Below are 16,298 nucleotides of genomic sequence, written 5' to 3'. Positions count from 1 at the left end.
AACAGCCCCTTTTTTACTCTAACAAGGGTATGTGGCACACTTCCACCCTTTGAAAAGCAATTCATGTCGTTTTCAAAATGTGATTCTGATTTAGCCGCGGAAAATAAAACACTGCAAGAGAGTAGGCCGTGCGGAAGGTGATCAATTAAAAGATTAAGCGTTTTGCAACACATGGACGCATCTGCATGTTGCTCTAATAGCAGAGCCATCAGCTCATTTTCAGGGGCCTGCCGCCTCCTTCAGCACTGTCCACAGATCAAAGCCTGCCTCAGTCTCCCAATCCTTAAAAAGGGATGCTAATTCATCCTCCTTCATGTGCGGTTGAGAGAGACCCCTTCAATTAACTGATTTCAATGGCAGGAAAGAGAGAGAGAGAGAGAGAAAAAAAAGATGCAAAGAGAGTCGGTCTGGAAAGGCAGCATTTCTCATTAATTCAAAAGGTCCAGCATTTATTAGCCTCACCTCTGAGGCTTAAAACTGAAAACACAGAGTATCAAAGCAGACATGATGGGTTAAATAGAGGCTATAATCTAATTAAAATATTACATAGCAGTAAATAGCTCTTTGATAACGATCTAAAGCTTCCATTAAAGAAATAGGTGCTTGAGCTTGTTTTAGGGGGAAAATTATCACTTTAAAATACAGAAAACAAGTTTGTGGGCTCTAATAAGGGAGGCTTCAAAGTGTCATCCTTATTTGACCTATTTTTTTCTCTCGGTGAAAGAAAAGGGCAGGCGAAAGTGGATATAATCAGACTAATTGCCGGGAACTGACAGAAAACGGCACGTTACACTGGGTTAACGGTGCATCCAGGTGTGCTTGAAGAGATTGGCGCGCTTGTGCACAGATCTATGGAAACAAGGGGGAAATAGCTGGATAATGCAAAGCCAAGCAACAAAACCCCACAGCATTCGAGATTTCTTTATATAAAAAAATGATTTTCGAAACGAGTATGCAGTGGATTACGTGCTACGCACCTGTTCCACTTCCAGTGCTTTGCAACTGAGCAGGATTATAATGAGTATTACGCATATATACAGTACACACAAAGTTAAAGCAAGGAAAAATAAGGATTCTATGGAAGTGCAATTGATAAAACTCATGTATGCGTGGTGCTTTTTAGAATTAAATGGCATGAACGGCTCTGAAGCGAGCCACGGCACGTTTCTCTTCCTCGTGCCGTCTCAACATTTCCAGAGTGGCCAGATGGAATGGGTCCATTTCCTGTGGATATTGAGGCCGCGTGCTCACGTTCTGCTCTCTGGTTCTATCCTTTGGCTTTGGAGGGGGTTGGGGCTTTGCAATCGTTTTGGCATATTCTAAAGCCTGGTCAAAAACAAAAAAAGAAAGAAAAATATGATAACATATACACACGTAAACCACTTTGGATGAAAGACATACAATATATGATTTAGAGATTAAGTAAAGCTCATGTTTTCAGAATGAGATTCTCTTACCTTCCTCCTGGGAACGATGTCCTTGTTGTCACTGCCCACTGGGTCCTTGGCCAACAGAGAGGGAATCCTACTTATCTTCTTGTTCTGTTCGCGGATCACATTTGAATACAGCTTCTGTCGTCTAATTTTCTCTGCCTGACAGCAGTGAAAGAAAGAGCAGCAAGATTACAAAAGGGAACTTTAATTACCTAAGCCATTTCTTCCCTGAGGCCCCTCTGTTTCTTTGTACATCCCTTCATGAAGCTACTCAACAGCAGCAAACAAAGCCAAATAAAACTCATCATCCCTTTCAGAATCAGTGTTAACACCTCTCTCAGGCTGTGAGCGGTGCGAAAACAGTTATTTTATGTGAAATGTTTACATCAGCCGAGCTGGAAAAATGTCTCTGTTTGCTTTTTGAGGGCTATGCTCATTAGATTAGTTGGTCCATTTCTATTGTGTTCAGAAACACAAGTCTTTTAAATTCATGAGGAAATGAAAAGAGGGGCTTATTGAGACACAGCCCTCACTTGACAATTGGACGTAGCAATTAGGGATTAGCTAAATCAATATTCAACAAGGAGATCACCAATTATCCATTGAGTCTTTCTCCTAAATCTCCACACACACAAATTATTCTGATTAAACAACATTATTTATGATTATCGTCAGATGCTTAAGTCTTTGTACAATCTGAAGTGAGTATTTACCACAGTTTCTGGTATTGTGTTCGTTGGTCCAAGACCTCCAAGCTTCACCTCCTGTTTCATGTTTTTGTAGTCCTTCAGTGTATAAGCCTGAGAAGACATTTTGTAATGCATATATATTTATTCATTATCCACGTGGATGTTTAAATAGTGAAGATACTGTGAGAAAAACGGTCTTAATCCTAAAGTACCCTCATGCCACAATCCGCAAACAAAAGCACTAATCAGGTCAGGCTCCTTCAGGTTCTCAGGACTCAGCCATTGGTCATGGACACTGCAGGACAGCTGTTTTCCACTCTGATCTGCTTCCCCTTGGTCTGCCACACTAGCTGTTTTACAAATTTATCCCATAATCCTATGAGACATGATGGCGGGCACATCAAGGTGAGGAGAGCAAGCTTCTCCCAGGAAAGCAATTGGTTTTATGGTGTAAGAATCGCATAATCCGGATAGAGCATCAGTGTTCCATGACATAATGACCCTTAAATTGTGACATGTTCATGTAGCACTACGAATTTTACTGATCTAGAAGCCTAATAGCACAGATGCTACAATCATTTAAAGGGATAGTTCACCCAAAAATGAAAACTCTTTAATTATTTAAAGGAATAGTTATATGAATAGGAATAGCAACAAGTCCATAATCCATAATTCCTCCAGTGAAAAGTCCATCCCCTGTTGTCTTCTCACATCAAAATCCATCAACATATTTGTTAAAAACTGTTTTGGACTCTTGTAAATGGTGCTTGATCTGTGCATAAAGCAATATTATGGATAGGGACTCTCAAGGAGGAAAAACCATGCATTAAGAGCTGGGGGTGAAAACTTTTGAACAGAATGGAGATGCGAACATTTTTCTTATTTTGTCTAAATATCATATTTTTTTAATTTAGTACTGCCCGTCAGAGGCTACAGAAGATAGTTACATGTTTCTCAGAAGACAAAATACACGATGCATTAAGAGCCGGAGGGTGTATATTTTTCCTATTTTGTTTAAAGATCATGTTTTTCAATTTATTCAGTAGCTACATGAAATATCTATATGTTCCCTAGGAGACAAAATAAGTACAATTTACCCCAATCATCTAACTCAAAAAGTTTACACCTTCTTAATACGTTTTCACAGACAAGGCTTAAGCCTAGTCCCAGACTAAAATGCATGTCTGAGATGTTTTACCTGAAAGAAACTTGCACTGAAAACATATCTTACATTTTTCCTGAACAGTGTGTAGTTGAGCAGTTGAGTCACAAAACATAAAAACAGTCATGGGTCGTCCAAGTAACAACACACAGTATTAAGATTCAAGGATATGTCTTCTTCTGAACATTTTTTATAAATTCATTTATTTGGCTTGTGGAATATATGTAAACATCTGTTATGTGAAATAGATTATTCAGGACAGTACTAAATCAAAAATAACATGCAATTTTCATGAGCTCTTATTTTGTTAAAATGATTAACATATTTGCATATTCTGCAAGGGGTATGTAAACATATGAGCACAACTGTATATACAGGTATATATATATATATATATATATATATAATTTTTTCCCCCCCTCTATACAGTGACAGTCATAGTTTGATGTTGTTTTGGACCCCACTTCTATTATATGAACAAAAACAGTTCCACAGTAGAAAGTAAGTCATACATGAATGACATGAGGGTAAGTAAGTGATGCCATCATTTTAATTTTTGGGTGAACTTTCCATCACTCCTTCAACTGAACAGACACAACTGTTGAGTAAACATAAATATCCTCTCTGTTTTAATGGCAGCGGTTATTGAGTACATCTGTTCCTGAGAGGGACTTTCCTGCAGAACTCAAGGTGCTAGAGGACAAAGAGGCCATCATTAAATGCAAATCACCATCTTACCAGCCCTGCTCTAATTTAGTACTGCCCGTCAGAGGCTACAGAAGATAGTTACATGTTTCTCAGAAGACAAAATAAGTTAAATTTACCCTGAGCTTCACATTCATTATTCGTTCTTAATGCATGGTTTTTCCTTGAGCATCGGTGAGCATTTGAACCTTCTGTAATAGTTGCATATGAGTCTGGAGTGTCTTCAATTACTTATACAATTAACCTGCTGTCTGAATCGGCCCACACAATAATCGTTACATCTGCAACAAGCCCCATTGAGATACTGGCATGGCAATTTAAAGATGGTTACTAAGTATAAACTGGGTGTTGTAGTTATTATGCTATTTGTTTTGCTATATTGATAATTATTACAAGAATGGGTTTAAATCTGGGGTTTTTAAACTTTTTGATGCCACTTACCAATAAATATGATTCCTTACCAGGTTCTCCCTTAATAAAATTAATATTCAATTATAATTTATTTTATACTGTGAAAAAATCTCTATATTATAAATAACATATTATATTTTACATTTATTTTAAAGACTGAAAACTTGTTTGCAGCCCAGTAGTACCAGGCTGGAACGTAAAAGTCACATACTAGATAAACGATAAACAAACAAACAAACAAACAAAAAACTGAATCTTAACTAAACACACATATACACACCTTATAATTTGATTGTGCCTTCAGCTGTCTCTGTTTTTCCATCTGTGAAAGGTAACCTTCTGAGCTGCTTCTGAGGATTGGATTCAGATGCTGCTCTGATCTATCTGAGCAGAGTTCAGTGTCGCTGCCGTTAGCTCGGGCTATAGGGGGCAGCACTGTGTAAGGACCAGAGATTTGTGTTGGGCGCGCACAGGGTCCCACGCTCTCCTCATCACTGGGCAAAAGCTCAGATGAATAGTGGCTGGCCTCCACTTGAGGAGACGTGGGCAATTTTGGCATTGGTATCCTATGGAAACAAGGAGCATAACATGAATGCCAAGTTTATATTTAACATGTAAAATATGTTTTTTCTAAGAAAGAATAATAAAACATCTAGCCAAAATACTTAATAAGGTTTTCTTTTTAAGAATTCATGGTAATTCTAATGAGGCTTTTTTATTATGTCATCATGACAGCTGTATTACATAATACTGCCCAAAAATATTCATATGAATTTTAATTAAAAAAATGAAAAACATTCTCATTACAGAAATGGTGTATTCAAGTCATTAAATGTATGAATTGCATGTTTTAGAAAATTATCATTAAATGTATGAATTGCATGTTTTAGAAAATTAACAGGTATGGCAAATTATGAGCGTCAATGACCCACAATAAGCTGATTGAAAAGACACACCGCAGCCTTAAAAACAGTATTGTAGTGTGCGAACATACTATAAATGTATACTAAATATTTGCATAAAGTATGTTTCTGGACTTGCCTGAGTCTACTGTGATTCTTGAATGATGCCTTCTCAAATGTATTGGGAGTAGGTTTCCCAGCATGCCTCTGAGGAACACTTTTGTCCACAGTTTGTACCACTCCAGACTTGGGGGCTGGTGAAGATACAAAAGCTTTTGGAGCCAATCCCATCTGCCCTACTGAATTTGGAGGCACATATGGGTAAAATGGATAACCTTGTTGTAAAAAGGGTGGGTTAAACAGATCAGGCCAATCCCCTTGCAGCGCTTGAGAAACAAGAGTAAAAATTGTCTCTTTCTGGGAAAGATTCAGTGGCTGTGCGTGATTAGTAGGTGTGTGGAGGTTTATGTTAAGGTTGACGGTCGGTGGAGCATGAGTGTGAGATGGAAGTCCAGAATGGTGTTGTAGTGGGTCATGGGTGTAAGCTTCCTCAGAGTCCTGCAGTAGAAGATCAGCACTGATGATGTGTCTCTCTGTAAGGGGTTTAAGGTGCGCTTTGGGTTTGGATTCAGGAACTGGAGGCTTGAGCTGATCTGGGTGGTTGCTGGTTCGTTCCCTTCTCTTCGGTTCCTTTTTTTCCTTATGGCTCTGCAGTAAGTAGGAGATAAAAAAAGGAAAATATGACCAAAGCATTTAAGATGTATTCTGTGTTAAAGGGTTACTCCACCATGTCTTTCATACTTTTCTGGGCCTTGACAGTGTTATTTACTTGGCAGTCAGTGAGACAGTCACAAGCCTCCCGGTTTTCATCTAAAAAATCTTAAATTGTGTTCCGAAGACGAACGAAGCTTTTACGGGTTTGGAACGACATGGGGGTAAGTGATTAATGACAAAATTTTCATTTTGGGGTGGAGTAACCCTTTAAGATGACATGAAGCTAAATTCTAGATGTTGTTTTTCAAAGTCTGAAGGCACAAAAGGATGATATTAGCATAAATGAAATAATTTCCCCAAGTATGACGAGGGCTCTTTGGGCAAAACCGATTTGCACAAAATAATGCCCCTTCAAAATTTAATTTAAAATTCAAGTCATGACAAAGATTTTGGAAATAGCGCCCCACGCACTCTAATTGGCTAAAAGAATACATCCCATTGAGCAGAGATATGTTCTTATATAACTGTGGCTTTATGGATAGTTTCATGACCGAGGAGAAATAAAGACAAGAGCATTTATATAATGTTTCTTTGTGGTAAGCCTAGCATTCACGTGGGACGGTTGGACATTATTCTTGTGAGGTCTGAGGCTGTGCCTCAGCATGTAATGCTTCTGATTTAGCCAACACCGTCTTGCACCATTCTTAATGGGAAAATATTTACACTCCTCTGCTTGCTGGCATTAAGGTGACCGTTCAAGTGCTCAAAATAATGATGCTTCTCCATTCCCCCTCTTTCCTCGACACAGGCTCCTTTTCAAGACATTTCAGAGGCTCCATTGTGCCTGAACAACTCTATCAGAAATTGCGTCCATCACAGCAGAAATGAAATCCCGGGTGACAGTGTGCCCACTGTGCAGACATTTTCATCTTGAGAGGAAGCCCTCGCAGACTGTTATGCATTAAGGCAATGGATTGTGCCAAGCAGCCCCACCTACGTCTGCACAGATAGAGATGGATGGAATCAATAAAGTGAGCTCTACCTTCAGTTTTTGTGTTTTTTGGAGCCACATCAGCTCGGGATCCCAGACATTGTCTTGACTCTCCGGGCTATGAGTGTTGATAGTCTCGTAGGAGGTTTGCCTGGGCTGTGAGAAGAGAAGAAAGAAGGGAGAGGGGAGTGAAAGGGTCCACTGCTTGATAAGTCTCCTTTTAACAATTCACCTGTTGCTGTGTCGATGAAATGCTATTATTTCGCCTCACATTTATATTCAACTATTGACCGCAAACAACAGGGGCAAACTGTGCACTGTGAGAGCGAAACAAATACATCCATGAGTATGAGAAGAAATGTCTTGGTGATAAATTATACACTGCGTTTGGCATAAATGTATGCTGACAGCTGCAATAAATCGTCCACCTACTCAAAAAACGGAGCTGACAGACAGGTTTATTTCTAAAATAATTCGTCCCCGAGTGTCTGGCAAGCATACCAATTCAATTGACTTCTTCTGATCAACTTTTTATTCTTAATTACTAACCACTGCTCCTCTGAGCTGACCTACATGTGTCTAGAAGAGTGTTTTATTGATTCTCTTTAAAATGATTCTCTCGAAGCAGTTCGGAGATAAGTGTCTAGATATGGCCACGTTACATCAGTGCACTCTCTCAATTCTTCTTAATGTACCCGTTCAGAGGCGGAATATCTACAGCTAATGCTGTAATGAAAATCATTTAGTAAACTTCTAGTCACTTTGGCAGCTGAGGACAATTCTCGCAGATCGATGGTATTGACAGCTTGTGGCGTCCCTGAATGCATGCGGCTAATTCTGAAAGCGTGAATAGAGGCAGGTCTAAGAGACACATGCAGCAGTGAGTGGATTGAGTTGTAACATATCCATCAATAAACAGGCAGCCATGCTGGTCTATCTATTTAGCGAAAGGCCATGTGCGCAAGGAACTGATTTGTGAACAGCCTTCAACGTTACTGGGCCAGAGACACTGAGTGGACAGTTATTTATCTGTATCTGTATATTTGAGTAAACCAGCGGTCTTCAACTGTGGTTCCAAAAAGATGGATGGATGAATAATGTAGATGGACTGACAGATAGATAGATATATATGTTTAGATTTAAACTTATATATCTATCTATATAAACTTATATAAACTTAAGTATTTAGTTTACTTATTGCATCAATAACATTAATTAACCAAAATGCATTAACTATGTTGAATTTCTTTTCATTTCAATTTAATAAATTAGCAATCCAATTCAAATCCATGTGGAGTTTGGTCAATTCAAATGTAATTCACACTTATTAACTGAAACGATGCTTCATTTGTGAATTTTGTCTAACCCTGGGGCCGTCTGCATAAAAGGTTTAGACTAGTTTTAAAAGTTACTCATATTGTTATTGTTACTGAACGTAAACAGCATATGCTATTCTGTGTCAGCTGCGTCATTTTTTTAATGTTCCGTGTGACACAGCTGACACAGAATAGCATACGCTGTTTACGTTCAGTGGATATTCTCCAAAATGGCACCAGGGTGACGCGGAGGAGACAAATTGTTGAATAAAGTTGTTACTTTTGTTTTCTTTGCATACAAAAAGTATTCTTGTAGCTTCGTAAAATTACGGTTGAACCCCTGATGTCACATGGATTATTTTACCGATCACCTTGCTACGTTTCTGGACCTTGATCATGGTAATTACATTGCTGTCTATGGGAGGGTCAGTGAGCTCTCAGAACTCATCAAAAATATCTTAATTTCTGTTCCAAAGATGAACGGAGGTCTTACGGGTTTAGAACGACATGAGGGTGAGTAATTAATGACAGAATTTTCATTTCTGGGTGAACTAACCCTTTAAGACACAGTAGAGGCTAAGTTTATGCAACTGGCCCCTGATTCTGATAGGGCTGACACTTCATATTTTTTTATAAAGCAATTGGTACTTCAATTTCACGCAGTCCAGAATTGAAAATTGTAAATTTAGAAACTGCACCAAAAACAATAGAAGAGCAAAAGAGCAAACAGGCAATGCGCAGACGTTCATAGTAGCGGTCCTCGTTATAAATTAACATATCTTTTAGAGCAAACCCATATTGTAATACGCCTTGTTTGCTATGCTGCGCGGTTAATAGGAGTCTGCACATCTAAGCTCATTTTCTTGTATCGGGCAAGTATCATTTCAAGTAGAGATTGAGCTCTGCTGTAACAGGTGTGTGAGTAGCAGACATCACAGACCTGCCCTTCATGTCCTCTTAGCCGCAGCAGGCCACAACCTCTGCCCCATCCACGACCACTGCCTTTTGTCCGCCATTTTAATAATCTCAGTCAAATTGAGGAAATGATCAAACAAAATTGCATTTTGAGCTTCATAAGCTGCGTAATATCTATTCTGTTAAATTGGGGCTCGTAATTGCCTCTTGGGCCGAGATGTGGCACAACAAAGTCAGGCGATTGGAGCTTACCATTTTCCTCAAGACTGGGAAACACAGCTTTTGCGATGAAGACTTCAAAGGGCCGCAATTCTTGAATTGCATTTGGTTGCTATTGTGACCGCCCAGGCAATCTTGATTAGGTGTTTACACTGAGGTAGGATATACAGTGGCAGAGAGCCACGGAGCCTTGGTCTAGAGCTATTAAGAGATTGTACATTATGTTCCTGGCTTTGAAGTGAGAGTCTGGGGGATGATGAGGGATTGGGGCTGAGTGCAATGGCAGAAGATTGCACTGCTACTTCTGTCTTTATCAAAGGGGTCTCTGCTGGAGCTCATCATCACTCCCACACACGCCGGTTGGAAGTTGGTGCATTATGAGATTGTGTACATTTAATAACACAGCTAATTATCAGGAGTTAGGGGTTTGAGAAAGAGTAAATAGTGGCTTTTTAAAAGCCCAACAGATGCGCCTCAATAATGATGCCGAAAACTGATGGGAGCTGAGGGGCTTTTTATTCCCTTTGAAGGTAACGGGGCCACAAAATAACAAATAAAAGGGCAAAAGTGCAGGCTGTGTATCAAATTTACCAACAGATGCTTAGCTACATAACGAACATAAGGTATGAGGGTTTTGTGCTCTCTCTCATAATAAGCAAATGACAAAAAAGCAAAACTTTAACCAAGTGGCAGAAGTATTTCGATTGCTCTTTATGTGTTATGTTCTACTGAACAAAAGCCTTGTTGTATGATAGTTTGCCACATGTAACTGATTTCCTGAAGGAATTTAGACAGATTCCAAATATATCATTCTATTCAAACGTAATTTTAAAAATCAACATCAATGTGTTGTGCATTAAAAAAAAAGACATTCTTTTTTGTGCCCAGGTTGGTTTACTGATCATATTTAAATACATTCCACTCATCCTTACCTGGGATAAAAATGGATTTGACATATTTTTCATAAGCAAAAAAAAAAGGCCTAAATATTTGTTTACTCTTGGAATAATACATGGAATCAACCTGTTCATAGATTATCTGTCAGTCCCCTTCAATGGCTTCTAAAAAAATCTATACAGGTTTAAGAGCATTTCTTAATCTTTTAAAAATAATCTTGACTGATATTCACTCTCCTCCAGACTGAAATGGATATTATTATAATATTTTCTTGGGGAAATCCTGGAGTCGCCACTCCATTGGTTTCTTTTTCAAGAGATTAGAAAATAACTCAAATAAAATATGTTTCAATTAACCACCTCTATATATATCCATATTTCTCGGAAAGACAATGCTCTGAATTCATACCAGGGCACTGCTGGCGCATTCGGGGCACCGTCTAAAGCAGGGAGCGCTTTGCTCCGTTTACCGAGTCACAACGCTAACGGCTCTTCGCTATGCTAATGCAGCTGATGTGAGACATTAAGGTGGGACTGGGCTCAGATGGGCTGTGGAAGGTCTTAAATGTAGCAAATACACATGGGCCACAGTGTGCAGACAAGCCAACCCTGCCAATTATACCATGGGCCTGGATGAAAAGATCTCATTAAAATAATTAGAAGAGTGCCTCTTTGTTGTGTGCCTCTGAATAGTACAAGATGCTCTTCACATCCCATGATGCCAAATACGAGGCTGTCTGCATGCATGGCACTTCAGCCAATGAGGGCAAAAGGGCAAGGAATGGCTCTGTAATGATTCCACTGACATGGTCTTGAGAATGTGCCGTGGGTTTGCAGCTGTGATGGGGTCTTTAACATGCAAAGTCTCTCTTGTGCTAATATAAATGTGTCAGAATTAAATCCAATAATAGGAAACACGGACTATTGTTTTCAGCTCATTTCATTCTGAATGCGAGACTTGAGTCTCTTTAAAGACAATGTGTGCGGTAAAGAGGATGTAAATGAAATGAGTAGTTATTAGCTACAATGATATTATGCCAAATATAGCTGCACGCCATTCATTCGCAGGGTTTCATTCTTGAGCATGAAAATATGATGAGAGAGCTGCTTCATTTCAACAATGAAGTCTTTGTCAATGTTCGCCATAACCATTATGACAAATCTATGCATGGGGTTAAGTACCTCTTCAGCGCATCAGCTATCAGCCTGCAAAAAATTAAAACAAACACCTCCCGTTTTTATCTTGAGGCAGATTTTGAGTGGCGGACACAACGGTTAGGCTGGAGATGAAGAAGTGGAGACAGATGCGGTGATCCACACTTCAGATTCCAGCAATCTGTGTTTCAGCAGCGCAGAGAGCTCGTCCATTCATTGGTAACAAAGCAAATGCTTTTTAACAGACTGCTGAATGAGACCTTATTGTGGTAACGTCCTGCAAACTAAAAATCTAATTTCCCCTAAATGAGGGTACTTGTTTGGAAAGTACAAAAATTTGTGGGTATTTCGGCTCAATTAAAATGCAAGCGCAAACATCATTTTCAAAGACTGTCATTATCTATTTGAATGAAAGCTGTCAGTCATCTAGGTTGTTTGCAGAGCAGCTAAACACAAAAAGCTCATAGTCATTTTGTTGGTGATGTATTTAATTTAGTGTTTTCAGGTATTGCCATTGTTTATTCAGTCTATTTTATGAACAGAAGCAAAACCTGAAATACAAAACAGAGGGACATTCAATAGGAATAGGAAAACATTCAATGAATGCTTGCCTGTATTGCCTTTTTAGTCAGTTTAATACATTCTACTTAAATTTCACATGTGAAAAATATAAATGATGTACTTAAATTAAATGACAAATAGTTATGTAGCAGATAACAGACACAACATAAATGGGACAGTTATGATCATGGGCGACATTTGACTCTCGAGTCGGGGGGGGGGCGCAAGAAAAAAAAAGCAAAAAAAAAAAATGTTTTTCGGATGTAGCCTATGAATCAAAACAATGCGCTACCATATTGCAGCGCATTGTGTCAATACAGCGCAGTGAAGAATAACTTAAAGAGGTTGCCTGCATTTACGAAACTGTCGAACTTTGACTCTTGCTGCTGATTTGAATGGCGATGCTTCCCGTTTTAAGTGTCAGTTGGTGGCCTTTAATTTTTAACCAGAAATGTGCGCGCTGCTTTTCTGATGTTCAAGTTTACCACGTCTTTTTCTCGTGTCACTTGAAATGTGTCCGTTTTTAAACGGTGAGGTGAGACACATGAGAAAAAAAATAAACGATCAGTTGTGGGACAGTCATAAATCGCATACTATTCATTTCTGAACTTTCTACCGTCCGTTACTGGAAATTAAATTACTGGTTGATAAGTCCCGATCTCAATAAAGTTTAGGCCTACACACGCTTTTAGTCCGTGAACTGGATCTCACTCAGGACGCGCGCTGTCTGTGGAAGTTTGGCCAGGACCGGTTCCAGAATAGGCCTAAATCACTGAGGCATTTTTGTCCCGTCCATTGTGCACTGATATTTCGAGAATGAATCCAGCATCATTCCCGAAAGTTTTCAACATGTATTTGTCTGAGAAACAAAAGTTTCATTCAAATTCTGAATGGATTATAGCCTAGAAAACACACAAAGCGCGCTCTGATGGTGATCATGTCCTAAAAGACGTGATGATCAATATCATAACAATGTGATAAGCTGATAGGGGCAGTATTGAATTAGTGGTACGTCAATACAGGGGTGTATATGACCTAGTCGAAACCACTGAGGCAAGCAGCTCAGATCATAACTGAGGCTGAGTAGGCGCATGCGCTGCTCGCACTGACAGCACATGTGAGGCAAGCGACGACACATCTAGGTTATAAAACCTCGCGAAAGTGCTGGGGCCCAGGCCCACGAGGACGCGAGTCCGTCGGTTGAGTGGGCCCGAACCCCTATACGACATTTCACGCCCTTGCTTGCCAAAGCAATTGCGTCGACGATCCAGTGTGGCAGCCTTTGTTTGGACACAGGCAGGCCTTTTGTGCGCCCTCCAAAGCATACAAATAGCTGGTCCGAGAGCCTGAACTGTCTACAGCGCTCAGTATAAATGCGCACCACACATACAGGGCACAGCAAAAGTGTATTAAGCGGCACCGGCCCGGCCAGTGTTTCGGGACGGAAAGCAGATAGAGTTATGACCTGTGCTTTAAATGGAGTCGAAAGCACTTTAGGCACATAACCCTTCCTAGGCTTTAAGTTGAGTCTGCAATCACCTGGCCCGAACTCAATACACGAGTTGTCAACTGACAGAGCCTCAAGGTCCCCAACTCGCTTAACAGAGGCCAGTGCGAGCAGGAGCGCTGTCTTGAGAACAGGCTTTTTTTTTTTTTGCTCTTGAAGGAAGGCAAGAATTATTGGTATTGGGTAGTTGAATGGGGTTTCGCCCCGCGACCCGCACCAATTTGTGAAAACTCTCCATTTATGTGCGTAAAGACGTCTAGTGTAAGGAGCCCTAGCCTCAGAGATAGTGATCTCCACCAGTTCTGGGAACCAGCATCTCCACCAGTTCTGGGAACCACGGCTGATTGGGCCATTTCGGTTCCACTAACAGAACAGATTCTCTTTTTTTTCTGATTTTGCAAAGCACGCGAGGCAGAAGTTTCACTGGAGGAAAAGCATACTTGCGTACTTTCGGCCAGCTGTGAGCTAGTGCATCCACTCCCAGGGGAGAGTGTGTCAGTGAATAAAACAGCGGGCAGTGAGTGTTCTCTGCTGATGTGAAGAGATCCACCTCCGCCCTGCCGAATACACTCCAAATCATATTGACTGTCAAAGGATGTAATCTCCACTCCCCGTGGATTACCCCGCCCCTCGACAGTAAATCCACGCCGTAATTCAGGCGTCCGGGACATGTACTGCCCGGATGGAGAGGAGGTGTCGATCTGCCCACAGAAGAAGGTCTCTCACCAGCCGCAGCAGCGGCCGTGAGCTCACGCCCCCTTGGTGATTTATAAATGCTACCACTGTCATGCTGTCCGTCCTGATGAGAACGTGACGGTGGAGCATGTCCGGGAGAAAGCACTCGAGCGCTAGGTGTACAGCACGGAGCTCCAGACAGTTTATGTGCCACAACTTCTCCGTTTCTAACCACGTCCCGAAGGCTGGTCTGCCGCCGCATATGGCTCCTCAGCCCGTGCTCGATGCATCTGTTGAAACAGTCTTTCTCCTGATCACTTGGCCAATAAGAACACCCCGGCGATACAGAGTCATATCGCGCCAAGGGGTCAGCGCATCCCAGCAGTCGCGTGTCACTTTGATGCGCAAGGTCCCCGTGCGCCGTGCGCTCTGTGGCACCCGGCCCTTTAGCCAGAGCTGAAGCGGTCGCATATATAGCGACTGTAGAAGCCGCCCTCGTGGTCTGCTAGGGGCACTGTCTCTACAGCGCGTTTTGCGAGGAGGTTGTGTATTTCCTCTCGCAGAACTGAGGCATTCCGCTACCATACAGTGGACATTAACACACCGTTGAAACGGGGCGGCCTGCAGAATAACTGAAGCATGTAGCCGTTCTTTATTGATTTCATAACCCACTCTGATACCCCTGGCAGTGCCTGCCACGCTTCTGTGAACTGTGACAGCGGGCGAGGCGGACTGCACACCATGAGGGATAACTCGCCGTCGGGGGGCGGGGAGTTTAAGAGAATTGCTTTGATATTGAGGTGAGTTTTGTATGTTTTTCGACTTCATTGCACTGCATAGTTGAACAGTCAAAACACAAACATGACAAATGCTCTCGCCGCCCGCAACAGGCAGGGGAGGCGTGGTGCACACACACAGCAGAGCGAGTAGACTTTTTCAGTGGCTCGTCTTCGGCGCTGGGTGCAGATTTCCTCCTCCGAGAGACAGCATCAAGAACGCGGCTCTGATTCCGGTGCCGGTGGCCTGCTGTCTCTGTCAGGGCGGGGTCTCTGACCCTTTGAGCCCTGACGGCGCTTCGGCCAAGGCTGTCTTGGTCTCACCACCGGCTCATGTTCTCACCGAACTGCAGCAGAAGAGGAGCGGGAACGCACAGTAGAGTTCGCGCCGGCGCGCATTGGCAGGAAGTGGTTAATAGCCTTTGACTGTTTCCGTGAACGTGTCTACCGCTGCTCCGAAGAGACCTGAGGGATTCACGGGAGCGTCCAGAAGGGACGTTTTTTCCGAGTCCTTCAACTCGGTCAGAGTAAGCCACAGGTGACGATCTAGCACCACAAGATTCCCCATGTTGCAGCTGATCGTTCGAGCTGTCACCTTCGTCGCTCTGAGGGCCAGATCCGTGGCGCGTCGGAGCTCTTTGAACACTTCAGGGTCCAGCCCGTCCTCATCCAGAGACTTGAGCAGCTTGGCCTGATACACCTGGAGTATCGCCATCATGTGCAGTGCTGAAGCTGCTTGGCCCGCCGCGGAGAAAGCCTTGCCGGCGAAGTTTGCAATGGAGTAAACTAGTAAACCTAGTTCGCCTATATGTACGCGCCGGTGTTCTGACGATTTGTGCTACCCTGTCAGATTTTGCTACCTCCCATTACACCACTTGGTCAGCGCCGTCCACAGAAGACAGGAGGGAGGATCCTGGGTTGTGCACTCGACTGGTGAGCGGCGCGTTCCACGACTTCGTTATCTCATCGTGCACCTCGGGGAAAAAGGGGCCGGGCCTCCGGCTGAAGGTACCACTCGTCCAGACGGCTTCTGGCCGACTCGGCAGGAGGCGCCCACTCCAAACCGAGCTCATCAACTGCCTTGGACAGGACGCCAAGGAGGTCCCCCGTGTCGCTGCCGTGGGGCGCAGTGTAATCCAGCGGGCTGTTAGACCACTCCTCTCTCGCAGACGCTGCCACCGAAATGGCATCATCTTCATCCTCAGCGTCCTCCATGGCCCCGAAGGACACCACATCTTGAGCGATGGGGGAGAGGCGGAGAACCGCGGTCA

At 42.3% G+C, this 16,298-nt stretch overlaps 1 protein-coding gene across 1 annotated transcript; it reads right to left on the bottom strand.

Annotated features, from left to right (window-relative positions):
* Positions 1-607: 607 nt before the first annotated feature.
* Positions 608-15,742, bottom strand: LOC107693890 (uncharacterized). Its single transcript, XM_016493423.1, has 7 exons — positions 15,623-15,742; positions 7,059-7,163; positions 5,442-6,010; positions 4,681-4,966; positions 2,147-2,233; positions 1,458-1,592; positions 608-1,326 (listed from the first exon to the last, which is right to left on the bottom strand). The coding sequence occupies exons 1-7, from the start codon at positions 15,740-15,742 to the stop codon at positions 1,126-1,128; spliced, it is 1,503 nt and encodes a 500-aa protein (XP_016348909.1). The 3' UTR covers positions 608-1,125.
* Positions 15,743-16,298: the final 556 nt, after the last annotated feature.

Source organism: Sinocyclocheilus anshuiensis, unplaced genomic scaffold (assembly GCF_001515605.1).
Source record: "Sinocyclocheilus anshuiensis isolate Anshui unplaced genomic scaffold, SAMN03320099.WGS_v1.1 scaffold694, whole genome shotgun sequence".
In the NCBI taxonomy this organism is placed as follows: Eukaryota; Metazoa; Chordata; class Actinopteri; order Cypriniformes; family Cyprinidae; genus Sinocyclocheilus; species Sinocyclocheilus anshuiensis.
Note: the sequence above shows the minus strand (reverse complement) of the source record. Positions and strands in the feature narration are given on the sequence as shown.

Coding starts and splice junctions, on each gene's coding strand:
- LOC107693890 (XM_016493423.1), bottom strand. CDS start 15,742: ATGGCGATACTCCAGGTGTATCAGGCCAAGCTGCTCAAGTCTCTGGAT. Junction 6,011..7,058: donor AAAAAACACAAAAACTGAAG/GTAGAGCTCACT, acceptor TACTTACTGCAG/AGCCATAAGGAAAAAAAGGA. Junction 4,967..5,441: donor AAGAATCACAGTAGACTCAG/GCAAGTCCAGAA, acceptor TTGTTTCCATAG/GATACCAATGCCAAAATTGC.